This window comes from Pyrus communis, chromosome 5, assembly GCF_041283825.1.
Source record: "Pyrus communis isolate YQ-2024b chromosome 5, ASM4128382v1, whole genome shotgun sequence".
NCBI classification, from domain to species: Eukaryota; Viridiplantae; Streptophyta; class Magnoliopsida; order Rosales; family Rosaceae; genus Pyrus; species Pyrus communis.
The window spans coordinates 2,654,038-2,673,400 of record NC_142569.1 but is presented as its reverse complement, the minus strand read 5'-3'; the positions used below and the strand labels follow the sequence as shown (position 1 = coordinate 2,673,400).

The window sequence follows — 19,363 nt, the reverse complement described above, 5'->3', positions numbered from 1 at the left end:
GTTAGGCCAAATAACTCGTGGGCCCCACTGGACAAAAAAGGGTCAAAGGGCCAACCAGCTGGCCCAACCTAGCCAGCCAGCCCTAGGCCGGGTCAAAAATTTGAATGCAACAGCTAGCTGACATCAGCTAGCCATTATATTTGAATTTTTTTTTTGTTTTTTGGACCAAAAGTTTTTAAAAAATATTTAATTATAGGGCCAAAGGTGATTTGTTAAAAGTTGGACGTTGGGATGTGGCTTTTATAAGCATCTTTGGTTACTCAAATCTCTCCCACCCATTTCCATATTTTTTCCTACTTCCTCTCCCGCGGCTGACGTGGGACTCTCCCATCCACTTCCTTTTTCTTTTTCTTTTTTTTTTAATTTTTTATTTATTTTAACTCTAAGTAACACCTCTCACATTAGACGTGAAATATACAAGTTGTATTTTTTTTAATTTTACTTGTAGTTATTAAATTTAAGTTGTATTTTTTAAATTTTAGTCGTAGTTTTTAAATTTAAGTTTTTGTAGTTTTAAAATTTAAATAATAAATTATATTTGACCTTTTGGCCTTTGGTTGGAGATGATTTTTTGTGATAAGACTAAAACGAGCCTTATGACATTTTGACCCTCAGTTAGAGATGATAAAAAATATAACTATGCACTGTTCATTAAAATATTAATTTTTTGAAAAATCAGATGACTAAAACAAGCCCTGCTTTTTGGAGATGGCCTAACTTGCTCCACTATTCTTTGTTTTCTGGGTATATATATCAATCAATTTCAAAACCTAAGCCTTCAATTTCGATCCCCAACCTACATGGTTTTATTCCTTCTTCACCCTACGCTTCTCACCTGTCTCCGGCTTTCCTCCACCCCACATATTTACAAATTTGCAGTCACTCGCCTTTAACGCGTTTTGACGCGATTTTCTCGGAGATACGTAGAGCTCCGGCTCAGGTGTTCACAGCACCATTTTGCCATAGATTTGTCCTCGGTGGGTTTTTTTGCCTTCAATGACCTTGTTGTTGATTGGTCATATCTCACTAGCTTTCTTTGGGTTGTGGTTGCTGTTCTGATCTATGTGGTGCTTTGTGGAAATTCTTTGAGTCGTTTTTTCCATCATTTTTGCTGATTTGAATGGCTGGATCTCTGTTTCTCGGCAATGCTTCGGCGGCCACAACTCAAGCAGGATTGTACGGTTTTTCTGTTTCTAGGCTCAAATTTCTTTTGGGTTTTGGTTTTGGGGGTCCATATCTTCTTTTGTGCTCTTCATGTAATTGGGCCTCTTCTTATGCAATTATAATTTGTTGGTAATAAATTTATCATCTGACACAAAAAAAAAAAAAAAAATCAATTTGGTTGGAAAAGGAAAGGGTTCAAACTATTTGTTATGAATTTAACCCTTTTTTGATCGGATAATAATACTTGCATTCCTCTTTTGGGAATAAGCTTCTTCATTCTTACGAATAATGTATCTTGATCGTACAAATTTCATTATCAAAACTGTTTCATTTCTTAATCTTCATTTAAGATCATTTTTACATAAAATCATTACAATCGAGATGATTTAGTTATTCAAATGTATAGAACAAATCGACAGTGTAAGTACCAAGTAAAATATTCATGATGAACCGTCAACTTATTTAATACGTTTAGATGATTAAACGACCTCTAATTTGAATGAATTTTTGTAGAAGTGATAACCAAATGAATATTAATAAGTTGAACGGTTTGATCGTTGATTTTATTCAATCAAAATACGTTATTTCTAAATGGAAGGATGTGTGCATCCCCAAATGCGGATGCAAGTATTATGGTATTGTACAAGGAAGATTACATTAACTGGTTGATACTTATAAATTAGTTATATACAAGAATTTAACTGCCTGGAATTAACCTCAGATTGTTATACTATTAGGAACTCCTCTGCATGTAACGCCAGGCTCCGAGCTTGGCATGAGCAACTCATATGGTGAGACCCCAGCCCCACATCTGTTCCTCAGATTTGAATCACCATTTCTTCCTTCAATATCCTTCTCAATTTTCTTCATCTCCATTGAAAACCTATAAAATGCTTCAACAATCTCAGTGTCAGCTGACCACGTCGACAACAAATCCTTCCTTTCCCCAATATACTCCTCATCAGGCGAGTGAGCAGAAATGATGTCGATAACTGCCATATACTTTGTTGCTTCAAAAAAGCTAGGCAATGATGACAGAAAATATTGCTGTGGTTCCCTTACGAAATTGGCGTACTCATCGGGATCATCGTGCTGATTTGGCACTAGTCTTCTCATGTGTGGTGGGCGAGTTGGGACATAACCACCGTATGGATACTGGCCAAAGTTTAGGGCAGCATGTTGGGCGGTTGTGATCCAAATTATGGTGGTGAGAATTGCGATTAGGTCATTTGGGGTTGAGAGTTTTGGCCACCAGCTTGCATGGGAAAGATCTGCATGCCCTAAATTGATTGACTCGTGGTACCATGCATGGAGTTCTGTGTCTGATTGAACCACACTTGCATCAGAGTAGTAGTAATTCACATAGGTTTTAACCAATCTCTCAATTGCTGACCATATGAGGAGTCCATCTGTTGCATATGGGTAGTCTTCAATTAGTAGTCTTAGCCCATGGGGTTGAGTTGGGTCTGGTATTGCTACTCCTCTACATATAGAGACGACAATACAGTTAATAAGATATCAACTCAAGGAAAAGTTTACTCATCTTTTGCAAGACAATGTAATATATTAGGTTGTCAGATTGTCAATCCGAATAATTAATTTGGTGAAACTTGTTCAAATATGATGTTAAAGTCAGACTAATAACAAAATAGATGGATATCTTTGGCAATAAACATAACGTCCGAACCTTCTAATGAGATCTGCCGGAAGGCCTTCAAGGTCAAAGCGCCACCAATCTCGATAAGCCGCACAACTAAACTCCATGGAATATTTGCCAGGAGTGAAATTAGACTCAATGATGCCTCCAGCGTTGATGAGCTCCTGACGAGCCAATGCATTTACCTTCAAGGTGTATCGCATGTGAGGTTTGAGGAGCTTGTAGATTGGGTGCATTACACTCAAATGGCAATGAGCTGCTATTATAAGTGGTTCCATGCATGCATGAACGCGTAACCTGTTTTAAAATTCAAAATTTCATCATTGGTAGCAGAGTAGAAAGTTGTCTGATGAGTCTAAATGAATGTTTACGATTACGTCAATCCTCCGAATTATGGAAATTGTTGTGCATACCAATGATGAATTAGTTGATGAACACCGGCATCATTGGAGCAGACATGGGCTTTTCCTAGTTGCCAAAGCCAATATGCTGTAGCATCAACTGGAGGTGTGAGAACCTGCTTATTGGGTGCTGAACCTGACTTTGTTGGAGGCAAACTAAGCTCAATAGCAATTGGCTTTAAAGTTCCCAATGAGGTCAAGAACAAAATTGTACGTGTTCCATAAGCTTTTCGGTCATCCAAACTATTTATTTGGTTGAGAAATGGAAGAAACATGTCATGATAGTCTAATATGAACAGCTTGTTTTCTTCCAATGCCTGCAAATTAAACACAATTTATTGTAGTGAATTCTATCATGATCTGTATCATTATAAAACATATATCTTTTGGCATCTGATGGTGATGAAATTTAGAGTTTAGGATTTAGCTCTTTTTGGTATGATGAGTTCGCTCTTGTACTATGCGCACGTAACGGAAGATTAGCATACATTATACACACCTGTTGTACGGACATTCCATCAAGATGGCCTATTAAATGTTCCTCCTCGAGTGCTGACTCTTGTGAGCCATAGATGGATGAATCAAGTTTGCTTACGGGTGGGAAAACTGTAAGCCTTTCTATGCTCAGAGGGTTTATGCCTGCAACTGCTTGACGCCCGAATTCGTCGTCTCTTAAACAAGAAGATGTATCCCCTGAAATAATTATGGGAGTGAGATTGTATACATTTAAACTGGAACATTTCTGTATATTACCACGTTGAATATACTGGACAGGAAACAATTTACATCCCAGAAATTAGCCTATACAATATCTTTCCTTTCCTACACTCCTATAATCAAGGGTAAATTACAATATACAGATTGGGAAAATCAATCCCAAATCATTCTTTATTCTCAACACTCCCCCTCAAGTTAGAATGTATGTTGATAATTCCCAACTTGCCAAGTAGATCGTAAATTATGTGAGCCGTTTTAAAATCAATCCCAAATCCGTCTTATCAAACTGATAGGCCCAGCGGCTTTGCGAACTTGTCCGCAGGTTGCTATGAAGTTGATGTGTGAGCCGTTTTATAATCATTCCACTTTGGACCTTTTCCCATACGAGATGGCAGTCGATATCTATATGTTTAGTCCATTCATGGAACACAATATCGATGCTATTAGTGGTGGACTACAGTCTATCTCTCTGAAACTTTAACATGGTATTAGAAAGGGTTTTAGATTTGGGGCCAAATTATTGGGTTCACTTACAAACATGACTGATGTAGCTCTACGTGTGACCAAATCCAAAGTGGTTCGACGTGAGGGGGAATGTTAAATAAAGCAAATGGTCTTACATCGGTCAACTTAAAAACAAATACACTTATATCAAATGGTTTCATTTCTAATTGCATCAAGGTATTTTGTATAAAAACTCCATACCAATTGATTGCACAGGTGATTAAGTGGAGACAATATCAATGTTATTAGTGGTGGAATGCGGCTAGTGGCAGAGGTTGGATTTGAACTCATTTAGGTCATGATAAAGAAGTACATGTTTTAACATTTTGTTAGATATATAATTCATGACTGGTTCTTAAAATTTGACTAATCATTGTATGACATCATTATCAATAGTGTCATTATTTATTTCGACGTATACAACCAATTATAACCATATAGTGATCTTAAGTTCTTAACTGTATGATATTAGGTTTTTTTTTTTTTTTTTTTTCCACTGAAGCAGCCACAACCTTTAATTTGACTCCCATAAGCAAATACACCACTTTTAAAGATTATTGATCAATCCTTTCAATTGATTGAACTAACTATACTGTTGATTAATAGTGTTTTGATAAATAATAGAAATCAAAAGCATGCAGACATAAACTTAAACTGAACCTAATTATTGGAGATTCTTATTGGGGTATATGGGGATCAATAGCAAAATTGTGTGGAATAATATAAAGTTGTTGGGGTCATATGAACGCCTCCCACCCTCTCCCTCCGCTACTGAACGCGGCCCATCACTCTGAAACTTTAACTGTTAGATCCGAAATAACTAATTTTTACTTTATTAAGATGATATATAAATGCTTACTTGAGATTAATTTTGGAGGGTCAAATTTGAGGTTCTCTTGGACTTTGGCAAGAATCTTTGCCAACGGAAGCTTCATCTTTCGTTTCTTGTTTTCAAGCAAAGACGCGTCGCTATACAGACCGTTGATATCAGAGTAGCCCTTGAAAAAGTTACTGTCCCTAACAATGGTTGTTACTGTAGGTATTATATGCCTCAGAATACCCTTCAACTTTCCAACTTCAAGAGCTTCTTGCTTGGCCTCCTCAAACTCCTCGTCTCTAGGCACATAAATTGTCGTGGATTCATTCACTGGTGACTCCATATTCTCGTCTGTCTTGGTCGGAGGGCGGCCAGTTCGACAACGTCTAGGGTGTGGATTCTTGTTGCCTCCAAGAGTCGGTCTTACGAATTCAATTCCCTTATCTGGATTTCCAATGTCGTTGTATGTGTCGTAGTTGTATATTCTATCGGACGGTATTCTAAGTCCTCTCCCATCACCTCTTAGCTGCCGTAGCTCCATTTCTCTTAGCTCTTTCAACCCTTCGGGTGTCTCACCAGGTAAGTATGCCTGCAAAATCCAAAGCCTCAAAGTCGTGATGATCAGCGTGTAGGTAATCAGATTTCAATCTCGCAACACATGTACTAAACAATTTTACATAAATGAAAAGAAAAAAAAATCAAAGTATTACCGCAATTTTTTAATCTCTAAACATACTTTGGTCCAGATTTACTTTTCATTTTTTTTTCAAAGGGCGTACAGCCCAAGCCAACTAACCTAACTTGGTCCAGATTCACAGTTTGACAATAAATACCAAACTGTGTGCATGTATATACATGATCGTCAACTTAAGTTTGGTGTCTCAAGTACCTTAGAAGAGAAGAAGATTCTTTGTACAGACATCACCTTCTGTGGTTGAACCCAAGAATTGCATGGAAAATCAACAACACCTTCAATGTTGACGCTTTCTAAGTAGAACTCGTTTTCATATCCATTGCTCACCGTGATGGCTCCTGGCATCCCAAATTTTGGATCCACCATAAATTTGACTTCGTAAACGCTCTTCTGATCAGAGCCCATCTTTAGGTTCTTTGTCCAAACCAATCTAGCTTCATCGCTCCGCTTTGGCGACATCCGATCTTAATTTGTTTCAACACACACAAAATCAAAGGAAAATTAAGTCAAATATTGTAAACACGTCAATGGGAGAAAGACTTCGGAAATTATAGTTACAAAAAAAAAAAAAATCACAGTTTGGTATGTGCGTAACACACAGTTCGTTGCTAGAATCAATTAGGCAGTCGTTAGTAATGGAATCAATTAGGCAGCTTACTTGATTCAGTTTCAGTACTAATAAGCTGTAGTAATAGAATCAATTAGGCAGTGGTTAGTAATAGAATCTATTAGGCAGCTTACTTGGTATGTACGTAACAAACAGTTCGTTGCTATAACGATGTTGGTAGTGACGATCGAGAGTTTAGTTGATTCAGTAATAGTTAGTAATAGAATCAATTAGGCAGCTTACTTGATTCAGTTTCAGTACTAACAAGCTTTAGAACAACACCCTCTTGATTATGACGATCAAGAGCGTGATTGTCAAACCAATGAAGCATCATGTCCATGACATTTATGATCGTTTTCTGACTTTTCCGAACAGTCACCAGCGCAGTGAGTTCCAACATCGTTGCTGCTGCAGGTTTCTCTACATCAACTGCAGCGGAGAACTTGCAACAAACTATTTCTGCGAATGCCGCCCTCTTCTTCCTCATCGCTCGGAATCTAGTTCTCTTTGTTGAAGGAAAGAAAATGGCCGAGGAAAATTGCCTGTAACAATTAGCATGCCACATGATATCCATTGGTTTTGAAACGTGATTGGGATGAGTAAGTGCACCCACACTCATTGCCATATAGCTTAATTGGGTGTAATAACTATAGCCTATATATAGAGTAGGATGAGCGAGGACCGTAAGGCCATCTTCAGCCAAGGCGAATAGGCCACATTTTGCACTAAAATTGACAAAATCAATCTCAAGCTAAAGGCCTTAACTAAGATAATCGGGCTAAAATAATTAAGCTAAGTTTGGCTTCAAGACAAACAACATATAGGAGGGATGATCATCCAATTACATCCGTTCATAGTGCATCGTGTGATCAGTTTTCGTTAGATACTGTTAATATTTAATTTTAAATAAAATAATTTATAATAATTTTTTATCGCACGATGTACGATGAACAGATGTAATTTGAGGATTTCCGAAATCCTCACAAAAAAAAATCCTTTGACCTCAAGAAGTAATAAAATATAGGCCCCTAGAATAATTGGTCATATCTACACACTTTTTCATTTCATTCGACAAGACCAAAAATTTTAGAAGATGTGCAAAAGTAGAAAACGGTATGTGGACGGACCAGGATTCTTTCTTAATGAGAATTCTCATGATCAAGTGATGTGGACCGTTAGATTTTTATTCAACGGCTACAAATAGAAGGTCCTTTTAAAGTTATAATAATTATAACCGTTCGATTTTTATCCAACGATCCACATCTCTTAATCATGAGAATGCTCATCCTTAGATTAGGAGAGGATCGTGGTGCTATGTGGAGCACTATAAAAATAAATTCAGTCCTATGTAGTCTTTAAATTATTAATTTGTAAAAAGTTAAAACCTAGTCAAAATCTTCGTAGCCCTCCATAGCCAAAAATGGTCTAAATTTACTTCTCTCCTCTACGAGTGTCGCTTGTGTCGCGAACATATATGTAATATGGCCCACACGTATTAACTATCACACCGACGAGAGATTTTTTGATATGGCTCATACATAGAATGATACTTATTAAACAAATGGTAGAATATGTGTTTTAAAAAGTTAATAACTTAAAAAATAAAATTTCCTACCATTCATACTAAAACACGTAATGTACCATTTATATTCTCATCATAATTAAAAATTTCTCTACACCGGTAGCTAGCAAAAATAACGCTTCTCAATTTATTTTGAACTCATATTATCCTATAAAGATTCAATACATTTTCACTATCGTAAAGAGTACCTTACACACTTTTTAATCACTAGACAAGATAATCATGTAACACGTTTAATTGGTTTCTCGACTGTGTCTGTGTGGCCGTAGGGAATATAATCACGTGACAGGTTTAATTGGTTGCCATATTATTGCAGCTATTCTGTCTTCACTGATAAGCACCAAACATATTAATTGTTTCTCTTTGACCAAAAGACAGTCAGTGGTTTATACTACTATTTTACACATTTTTCGTCTGCAACCGTAGCATCTTACCACATACTAACATAATAGGTGAGGATCCAACCCACAACATGATGCATTACTATGATTATTTATTATCATTGTGATAAAACGTTATTATTTAAAATATAGTTTTATTAAGAAAAATGATTTTCATACTTTTTCTAACTTCTTACTTATTCTTATGTATTTTTGTCCATCGACTTATTACAATTAAATGAAACAGACAAAAAAGTGTCTGAGAAACTAAAAGATGTGTGTGTTTACATCTTCTTGTACTAATAATAAAATCATTCATTTGGTAATTACTAATTTACATTGTCAAGTTTCCGCGGTAGGATATGGTTCTGTAGATTTTTCTTGAGGTCGAGTTAAAGGATGGTCCCGACATGCACGTGAACTAAAGAACCAATTCAACAAGGTCGTATGCTATGTTGTCATGCATGCATACGTACCCGTGAATGCTTTTCCATTACGTGTTGTACCAGTCTTAACCTATGCAGAAGTAACACGTGCAAAACGCAAAGCTACGCATATGGATCAACTGCATTGCTTCAGCTCAGCAAGGGCGGAGTCAAGTCCAAGGCTCCTCTAGGCTATAGCATATGGAGACTTTGGTTCTTCAAGCTTAAAAATATTAATTTTTGGGTTAGTTTATGATTTTTAATTGTCCTATTCCACTTAACAAATGAATTTTTTTATTAGTAAGATTGTTTTTAAGAATAATAAGAGCTAATAGTTGTTAAATAAACTCATCACTTCAACCAATATTATATTTAATAGTATTAAATTAAAACTTCCATACCACAAATGGTTCTTTATTTATTAGCTTGAAAGCTTTGAAGGCTAGAAACCTAGAAAACATAGCATAAAATTCTTGCTTCAAATTACTACATTCAAGTTTTTACTATTATATAACTTTACGTAGGTAACATAGGATTAAAAATTTAATTTCGTAATAATAATTTTAACTTAGCCCATCCACCAAATAATTTCTAGCTACGTCATTGCAGCTCAGCTGCCTCTGCAACATTGTCTCTTGTCTTACACTACATATGTCCACGACAAGTTTTCTGTATATATTTTCAACGAGGGAAGCTTCAAGCCATGACTAAGTTTTGTGAGCTAGCTAAATGATCAATCTTCATTTTGAAATGGGATCGATATGATAAAGATCGCGTTAATAGAGTGATAGAACAAATGGTCTTAGTTGTGAGGACAAGAAAGTAAAAACGTCCCATATCAGAACAAAAGAAAAACTATATAAAAATAGAGTTGAATTCTCTCCCCTCCCTTTTTCTCTTCCCTACCCCCTCTCGTCTCTCAGTGGCCTCTTCTTCTTTTCTCTTCAAATAAGGTAAAACAAGATGATGATGCGGCTTAATCTTGAGTGTTCTAATAAAAGGAGAAGGAGGAAAAAGGATGGGAGAGGAGAGAAACCAGATCCTTTAAAAATTTATATATTAGGAGTTTGACCACTCCTCTTTTGTTGATTGATTTTATGTTCAAACCTCGATTTCCTTCACTATTAACTAGTAATTTGTACCATTACTACATGTCTTTTTTGAGAGGGGACAGCATGTATGTGTCTTTACTCTTTACGTATCTTTCATTTTAATTCTACATATAGTTCCTGCGTGTTGATAGCATAAAACGTGACACATGAGTTAAATTGCATTATGTTTCACGAGATTTAAAATTAAAATCAAAGCCATGCATGATTCTGTGAACTCCAATATGGATTTTTCTTATTAGAGAAAACAATAATGCTATAGAGCAATTGTCAAATGTAGGGGAGGCATCAACCCAACAATGACATGTCTGGCAATGTTTTTCAAAAGCATTTTTGTAAAATGAAAAGAGAAAAATATTAAATTTTACGTTTAACATGAGAAGGCATCCGGTAGGTCATCCGAAACCAATTTTTGAGAAGAAAAAAATGAAAACGTGTTTGATATTGCATGAGTGATAAATTCTACTTGTATTTTCACTTTTCAAAAACATAATATAGCGTTATAATTATTTAGGAACGCTACTTAATAAATGTTAGGAAGATCAAATTTTTTAGAAAACTTTAATAAAAAAGGTTTGGGCTAAGTTTATTTTAACAAAAAATCATCCTATAACTTTTTTTAATGAAAACGACTTAAATTTTAATGGAAAAAACCTACACTTTAATGAAAAATGACAAAAGTTTAATATAATAATAATAAAAGAGGTAATAAAAAACAGATGTGAATGATCCATGCGTCAGTCACACACACACACACACACTATTTCTGAAACTGAACGGTATTGCATTATTTCTGAAACTGAACGGTACTACACCATTTTTGAAAGTTGAATGCTAATTATTTCTAAAACTAAACACGAATGCACTAGTACAAAAAAATATTTGCGCAACGGAGCAAATTTCGTCGCGCAAAGTATGTTTGCACAACGCTAAATAGGAGGCGTCGCACAAGATTTTGGCGCCAAACAAAGAATGCTTTACCGCTTTTGTCACTACATTGGGCGACGTAAGTGCACCTACATCACACAAAACAGCTTTGCACGACGCCAATCTTCGTCGCGCAAAGTTAACGACTTTTTTCCCATCGTTTAATCAGTTTGGGAGGCATCCATTTTATAGCAGTGACATTTACCAATACACATCACTGATGGCAGCATCTTAGCCTGAAAAAAAAAAAAGAAACAGTAGAACTAGAACAAGAGAGTAACTTACACGAAACAGGTCCACCGCCAATCCCATCATGGCATCTCAATCCAATAATGCAATAAATTTACACATGGCAGTGTATTACCCCTCATAGAACGAATAACAAAAATCAAGTCTGCCGAAATAATAGTCATGGGACTGTAAAATCCCTCCATGTTCTCCTCAATCTATACAATACTACACCCAGGGTACAACTCAAAACAACCAAGGATTAATCCCAACAGGGGAAAGCACTAGCCTGCGAAAAAAAACATCTCTCCTTTCCTCAACAACAAAACCCGAAACAAAAGCAAAAACGAAAAGTGGGAAGGAGTATCTAAAACATAAGAGTGAATAATTAACCGAACTATCGAAGGATAAGAATTCTGTGGTTTTCATATCCTAGAACAATGCCATATAAACTAATATCGAACAATGTCCTGAAGGCAATCGTAAAAGTGAGTGATGTTTATCTTCTCTTTTCCGGAGTAGATTGCCTCGGCAGATCCTCCTTGGTCGCCCTGAGCTGCCATCTCAATTAACATGTAGAGCTTCTTGATGGGCATCTAGAGAGAGACATAGATGAAAGTCAGATATTAACAGTAGAGAAATATAAAAAGAACGAAGGGATGAAGAAAATTAAGGAGGGCGGAGTTTACATCATTCAGGGCCTCTGCTGCCGCATCGATGTCTTCATCAGCAAAAACATTCAATTGTGATAGCACCTACGATGAGAAAAAGGAAGAAATTAGGGTATTACGTACAAAGTCTAAAGTTTCTATAACATCACGTTAGATAAAAACACGAACATGCAGTTCTTATTCCAAGAAATATACAGCCACGATGGCAGACTGCTTTCACTTTTTCTTGGAAGCGAAGCGATACAAGCCTTGTTTTGATAAAAACATGCTCACTGAATCATATTTGGAAAGCGAGAACATTCACTCACCAACAACGTTAAAAGCAAAACAGCTGAAGATGTAAAGCCAAAAAATTAACCAAAATGGAAGCAAATTTTTCATTACCTTCTTTGCATCCAACGTCTTTAGTGTGGGAACATTGTAAGTGACAGAGAAGGTATCACAAAAACCGATTGAATCTAAGAAGCCCAATTCACTTGTTGTTCCAATCACCAGAAGTTTTTTCCCCTGAAGAGGAGAGAAATGTTAAAAACAAATATTATGGGCATCCAAACTCCAAAATCTTCAGAGATGCAAGAAAAAAGTAATCACATTCCAAAAAATAATCACTCGGCTAATAGATATCCTAATAGGTATCATTGATATTCAATGAAGTCGAGGGTAAATGACGAACCTTTGGAGGGAGACGCTTAAGTAGGACCAACAGTGTTTGAGATATCAAATTGGAAAACCTTGGACCAATAGCAACATACTCCAGTAACCTGCAATGCAAATTAAAAATAACAATTTATTCAAGATAAATGGTTGCTAAAGGCTTTTGGAGACAAGATACGATGAGTCACAAAAGTCAATTAAACTTAGAGCAGCAGTAATGACCTTTCAATATCATCAAGGATAATGATGCTCAACGGTGATTTGTATGCATCCTCAAAAACCTATTCAGAAAATAAAAGAAATGAAAACAAAAACAAAAACTATATCGATAAGGCTACATTCATCCATATGCGTTTCTATACTTACACACACAAGGATAATAAGTAAACAAACAGATCATCCAAGAATACTGAATATTTTGCATTAGTCGGAAAGTTGAATATTTGAGTCATGAAAGTGACATCTCTAAAACTAAAATTGTTCAAGAAGACAAAACAAACCTTCACAATTTGTGCGCATTTGGTGCTCTCATGAAGACCAATCATTGTCTCAGCCGAAACCTATCCAATTAAAGACTCGTAAAATTTGTAACAGGAATAAAAAGCAGATATATTATTAAAAGACTGGAATGGAAGCTTACAATCTTGACATAAGGAAAATCACTGTCGATGCCAACGGTAGCTGCTAGTGCAGATTTACCACTGTCCAAGATGGGTAAAGTTAAGAATGCTCAAAGTAAACAAAAAGCAAATGAAAATAGAATAAAAATGCACACAATTATGCTTACCTGCCACTAGGGCCTTCCAAAAGGCATGTAACAAGTGGGCTTCCTTTGCTCAATTTGACTTGCTCCACTAATAATATAGCTCTTTGATAAATGTGCTTATGACGATCACCACAATCCACCATTCCATTAAGTCTACAAATCAAGTGACAGAACCATGAGGAAATGAAATACAAATAAAAACATTTAATAGGCTCCATATTTCGCTTCAAACTACCAAAAAAACATGATGTCATTTTAAAGGGACCAGAATCAAGATTTCTGTATTTTACGAGGGCCAGTTCTTCGTAGATGGGTCTAATTTAACAAAATGATGAAACTAGGTAAATAGCGGGTCAGATTTATTTACTATTATTCAATAGTTCTGAAGTACAATCTCAAGCCATACCTGCATCTTTGAAGGTCATCAGTGGAGGCTCCAAATGCAGGTACAATTTCTTGGAGTGCATGTAGAAAATCATCCATAGTAACCTTAATACTCTCTTCATCCACTGGCTTGGTAAGATCATCCAAACTTAGTTGTCTATTCAGAGCAAATGACACTGCACTTTTAACAACACCTTCAAGTTCTGCACCACTGTAGTTTTTCGTTCGAGCCGCTGCAAACATGAAAGATATAAGCAAAGCCTTCTATCTCCTTCATGGATACACAGGAAAGGTTCAAATTATTGTCAGGATCCTTAAAGTTTCATGCATTAAGAATTTGGAACATTAAACAATCAAAGAATATTCCAATCTCAAGGACCAAGGTCATTGATTTTGAAAAAACATCATACCCCTCCGCCCACATAAAAAAGTCTTATTATGTAAAATTACAACTTTTGAGAAAAAGAGGAATTGATTAAAAGGTGAAACAAATTAATAAGGATTTGGCAAGCATGTCACTTATGCACATACCAAGCTCTTGGAGGTTCACATCCGGAGCAAGAAAAGAGCTCTCCTTCATCTTGTTTGTATGAATTTCAAGAATCTGTAGACGACCATTTTCATCAGGAAGGCTTATCTCAATTTGAACTTCCAGACGTCCTGGCCTACAAACAAGAAAAAGACAAAAAATTAGATGTTTACTGAATAAACATGTTGTGTAATGAGTTTGGAGAGAGTGAGAGAGAGCACCTCAAAAGCGCTTCATCAAGCAAATCCTTTCTGTTTGTCATCCCAATAAGCAAAACATTATTGAGAGACTCCACACCATCAATCTGAAAAAGAAGTTTCACAGACAGATTGATGAGATTGCTTAGGAGCACAAAGAAGATATACTGGCCTAGAAAAGTTTGTAAGTTTTTGCAAGACTTAAAAAGCACAACTGTAAATTTCACCAACCTTCGTGAGTAACTGGTTCACAATACTGTCATGAACCCCAGTACCATCTCTAGTTGATCCTCTTGACTGTATTGCAAAATAAAGCATGTGTTATAGTAAATACTAAATAGCATAGAGTAAGAAACGTTTTGATCCAATTCAAGCTATGCAACTGTGAAAACAAAGGGTTTGGAGGTTTTACAATGTAGGTGAATAAGGAATCTTAGTAAATAGCATAGGGTAAGAAATCTTTATACCTTACAAATAGCATCAATTTCATCAAAGATTATCACATGCAAGTCACTCTGGTCTCCTGGGGAATTAAGGACATAATGACATTAGAAATTATTGAAAAACCAACCTAAGTGCACTTGACATATATATTTTCCCTTACCGCGAGCCCTTTGATCATTCTCAGCATCGGCAAATAGATCCCTAACATTCTTCTCAGTTTCACCAACGAACTTGCTCAAAACTTCAGGGCCATTAACAATCTGCGGAACACAAAAATAAAAATCTCATCAATCACCAAAGCATCTTAATAACGAACCTATACAAGGAAAAGTTGCATATCCAAAATCATTCAGACATGCTCAAATAGCTTTGGAACCTTTAAATAATGTACTAGCATCAAAATAATGTGTTAAAACATGATTCGGCATGGTTCACTGTTTACAACTGGCAGAACTTAATCGATTCATTACATATGCCTGTTATGAAAAATGAGAATACAAGATTGTGACAATGAGTACTTAGTTTTTAATTTCATCTCAGTTTCATGTGTCATCAATTGGTAAGTATTATTTGAAATTACAGCTGAAACTTAGAAAACATTCAAACATTCATAAATTTTTAACTTCCAGACCAATGAAAAGAACAAATTCTTAGTCCTAACAGTGCGTTTGGATGAGGAAATTGAAGATTACTAAGGAATTCCAAATTGACGGAAATTAAAATGATGGAATTTTATTTTCTAGAATTTGTAAATTTTGTTGGCTACCTAAAAGAAGAATGAATGGTGGTGGTTGACGGAAATTGAATGACAGAATTTTATTTCCTAGAATTTTTTAATATTGTTGGCTACCTAAAAGAAGAATGGGTGCCAACTATTTACACGGAATTTAAACTTAGGAGCCCCAAATTCCAAGTTTTTTATTTTCACACAAAAATTCTAAATTTCTATGTTTATGAATCCAAACAAGGGAATTGGTGCACGTCAATTTCTAAATTCTGACTTTTGTTCGAATTCCAAGTTTTTTCTCTCATCCAAACAGTGTTAAGAGAATCGACAACTCAGAAATTTGATTATTTATAAAAAAAGGTGGATCAAACTCCAAACCTTTGGTTCTTTCCCGTTCAACATCTTTCCAATTTGACGAGCCATGAGAGTTTTTCCAGTACCAGGTGGCCCATAAAGCAGCATACCCTTTACATGCTTGATCCCTAATCTGGGACATCAAAATCTTTCCAATAAGGAGAATGGTATAAAGATATACCAACAAGATATCAGTGCAGCTTGAAGAATCAGTTATCTTACTTATTTGTCACATGAGGAGGGAATACACGGGATGCAAAAGCTCTTCGAAATATATCTGCAAACTCAGCACCTAAGCCACCAATTCCAAGCGTTTGAAGATTAAACTCCTTGTGCCTGAAAATGTTGCTACTTGCAGCTTCACGCTGATTTACGATCTGGAGAATACAATTTAGATATCAAATTTCAATACATTATTTGATATTGTATTCTAAATGATAATGAAAATGTTTTCCTGTAAATGGCCATCATATCACGACTCTGATTTGCATAAAACATGCAGCTAAATAAGTGATCAAAGGTGCAAGTGCAAAGCTGATTTGTCATTGCAAGACCTTCACGGCCAAGTATGAAGTGAGTTCAACCAATTTAATATAGGATTTTGTGTTTTCTTATTGTAAACACAGGGTCATGAAAAACCTATAATGATAACTATTAGCAACTACATGAAGTTGCGTTTTCTGAACACAGAATAAGAATCTATGTAGCCTGCCAAGACAATGATGCTAAAATATGTCATACAGTCCTTTCCACCAGTTAAAACTACTGGGTCTGACATAATTTGACAATTTATATTAATAAGTAAAGATAAATATCAAAATCTCACCTTTATTCCACTTGCATTTGATGTTTCAAAGATGAAATATGTATCATTCACAATCATCCCTCTTTCAATACCATTATTAGACTTTTCTTGTCCCTCTACTGCAGCTTGATTGACAGTAAAAATGTAGTTGATCCCCTGAAACTCAAATGATACTCTTTGTCCAGCCGTCATGACCTGCGCATAGTAAGGCACAATGTTTCAAAATTCATGACCTGCAGTAATATATACTGATGGGAAAGGGGGGAAAACTAAATGAGAGAGAAAGATCCATCAAACAAATCAGGAAATAAGAACATGGCTGATTTTTTTCAAGCAAATATGGCTGAAGTTAGAATCTATTATAACTGAATCAGTACTTGACCACTACGTTCTAAGTTCTAACCAAAATAATTTAGCATGAGTTGCTTTTATTCCTTCCTTAATTTAATGGCAAAATTCACACATGCATTGGATCGATAAGAAATCTTCATTTAGTAATACACATGTTCAATTTGGTAACTTGCCTCAGAAAGGATCATGTTCGAAATTAGAACAAAATTTGTATCATTATTTGCTTGTCTGGTGCACAAATAAACATATGCATATATTCCTCAACAAAAACCAGACGATATAAACAAACATGAAAAACAAGTGTAGAAGCAAAAGTTACCTGGTTGATAAACCTTTTCTTAAGCTGCTTTGACAGGGCAACAGCGTCAACCTACAAAACAATCCGGAAGCCCTTCAAATCCCCAATGCTTAAAATGGCATTTGCATTCATACAGAAAACTGAAAACAATAATGTAAAACTTGAAATCGATATGCAAATACCTGTTCACTCTTAGTGCCTTTCTTCACAAACTCCAAATCCAGCGTAAGCAGGGCCAGATTGAAATCCTCCGGTGGAACAAATCTAAATTAGGGATTTCAAAAACACAATTAGAAACCAAAATTGACCAAAACCTCAGCTCCGAGCCAGTGATCCTTTGATTGATTGAGTGCCTGACTAACCTGCTCACAGAGATAGAATCGCCACTAGAAACCCTAGCATGTCGCCGTTGGATTGCGTTCAGCGCAATGTGGCCGCTCTGTATGCTTGGATGACCAGTTTCTTTCAATTAAGGCCACCAAAAAACACAACATAAAATCCACACCAACTCCAAGCAATTGAATTTTCAAAAATTCCAACTAAATCATAGCAATTTCACAATTAATTATAATCAAATCATAAAAAAAATGGAGCAGAAACGGCGTGATCGAATAATGACAGATTGCAGGGAAAAATTGTACAAAAATTATAAAAATAATCAGAAATCGTGAAGATCAAAGGGATATGAAACGGTGAGGACGAATGAGTCGCCGACGGAAGCGAGATTGAGCTTGGTGCCGGGGATGGCGAAGTTCTGGAGATCGGTGGGGGAGCAGTAGGCGAGATTGGTTAAAGCGAGATCTGGGGCCGGGGTGTTGGTGACGGTCATCATCACCGCTGGCGAAGAGGAGGATAAGCCGAACCGGCCAGCCATTTTTTGATCGGAGACGGAAAGAGTTCTGGGTGGAGGATTTCTGGTTCCTTTGGTTGTAAGAAATGGAGATGATGAAGTTTTTGTCTAATTTTTCTGCCTTGATCGGAAAGAGACGATGAACTTTGAAATTTTTGGATTTTTGTGTTTCTAGAGGCCCAAATAAAAGCCCAAAACGAACAGCTGGATTTGATCGCATAATGTCGGTCCCTTTAGAGCAGCTCCAGCGGAGCTTTTGCTCGATGGACAGGCCTCAGCATAGGGCTTGATTGCCCAAGGGAGGAAGTCTAGCGTTGGCTGGCAAGGGAGCCCGAGCAGGTCCGTGGATTCGTGCTAGCCCAAGCACTTGAGGTGATTCTGACGTCAGCAGACTTTAGACGCCTTTTTTAATTTTGTTTCTGTCAAGTTCTAAACCAGCCGGCACTCGTGGGTGCGGCCGAAAACGAGGAAATTGCAGGTGGGTGTGCAGGCGCGGGTGAGGGCAGAGGATATGGAGGTGAGTTTCAGCGGGGACATGTGGGGTGCTGATGAGGTGTTTGATGATGAAATGGCGTAGTGAAGAAGTGTGTCCAGGACGACTGGCGAGAGGGGAGTGCGGAGGTGGGGGTGAGGGAGAAGGTGGGGAGGGTTTGGGGGATGGTGGTGGTGATAAGAGTGAAGGTGAATGCGAGGATGAAGAAGGTGAAGAAGAAGAGGAGCCAGAGGCGGTGGCTTCCGCCGTTTGTGGTGGGTTTGTGGATTGCTTAGGGGTGGAGGAGGATAAGATTTGTGTTTGTGGTGGCGGTGTTGGTGGTCTTCATTTCAACAGAGAGAGAGAGAGTCAGATGCTACTCTTTGCTTCGTCTTTTTTTAATTATCTTGGTATTATTTTATAAAAAAAATATGCAAAAAGTGATTACTGTTCATTAAGGGTGATTACTGTTCACTGGGTGGATAGCCCTAAGGGGCCTCCACCACGCTGGAACTGCTCTTAATAAGCCTGGTGTTCGAACCCACGCCATCATGCAATAGCTCAAACTCTTTTTCACCATTGTGGTAAATGAACATTTACAGTGAGAAGTTTTAAATTTAAGATAATAACAATGAATATGAATCGTGCA

At 36.7% G+C, this 19,363-nt stretch overlaps 2 protein-coding genes across 2 annotated transcripts; both read right to left on the bottom strand.

Annotated features, from left to right (window-relative positions):
* Nucleotides 1-1,665: 1,665 nt before the first annotated feature.
* Nucleotides 1,666-7,201, bottom strand: LOC137722980 (linoleate 13S-lipoxygenase 3-1, chloroplastic-like). The gene is made up of 7 exons (XM_068462124.2): nt 6,805-7,201; nt 6,150-6,418; nt 5,303-5,849; nt 3,722-3,915; nt 3,235-3,539; nt 2,852-3,118; nt 1,666-2,647 (listed from the first exon to the last, which is right to left on the bottom strand). Exons 1-7 carry the CDS (start codon nt 7,184-7,186, stop codon nt 1,882-1,884), a joined length of 2,730 nt encoding a protein of 909 aa, XP_068318225.2. The 5' UTR covers nt 7,187-7,201; the 3' UTR covers nt 1,666-1,881.
* A 4,076-nt stretch (nt 7,202-11,277) lies between these two features.
* On the bottom strand, nt 11,278-18,444 carry LOC137725299 (vesicle-fusing ATPase). Its single transcript, XM_088693749.1, has 21 exons — nt 18,079-18,444; nt 17,755-17,850; nt 17,575-17,656; nt 17,414-17,464; nt 16,765-16,938; nt 16,161-16,315; nt 15,963-16,071; nt 15,018-15,117; nt 14,881-14,936; nt 14,645-14,710; nt 14,438-14,520; nt 14,219-14,352; nt 13,710-13,920; nt 13,325-13,456; nt 13,178-13,238; nt 13,038-13,097; nt 12,760-12,818; nt 12,557-12,644; nt 12,268-12,390; nt 11,902-11,967; nt 11,278-11,808 (listed from the first exon to the last, which is right to left on the bottom strand). Exons 1-21 carry the CDS (start codon nt 18,264-18,266, stop codon nt 11,665-11,667), a joined length of 2,238 nt encoding a protein of 745 aa, XP_088549875.1. The 5' UTR covers nt 18,267-18,444; the 3' UTR covers nt 11,278-11,664.
* Between the last annotated feature and the right edge of the window lie 919 nt (nt 18,445-19,363).

Bases quoted from the DNA above. Each gene is read 5' to 3' on its own strand.
- LOC137722980 (XM_068462124.2), bottom strand. From the start codon at position 7,186: ATGGCAATGAGTGTGGGTGCACTTACTCATCCCAATCACGTTTCAAAA. The intron at 5,850-6,149 runs GTACTTGAGACA...TGGATTTTGCAG, and splicing joins GAATCTTCTTCTCTTCTAAG to GCATACTTACCTGGTGAGAC. The intron at 3,916-5,302 runs GTAAGCATTTAT...TAATTATTTCAG, and splicing joins CCCTCCAAAATTAATCTCAA to GGGATACATCTTCTTGTTTA.
- LOC137725299 (XM_088693749.1), bottom strand. From the start codon at position 18,266: ATGGCTGGCCGGTTCGGCTTATCCTCCTCTTCGCCAGCGGTGATGATG. The intron at 12,645-12,759 runs GTCATTACTGCT...TTTGCATTGCAG, and splicing joins ATCCTTGATGATATTGAAAG to GTTACTGGAGTATGTTGCTA. The intron at 11,968-12,267 runs GTAATGAAAAAT...TTCTCATCGTAG, and splicing joins AGACGTTGGATGCAAAGAAG to GTGCTATCACAATTGAATGT.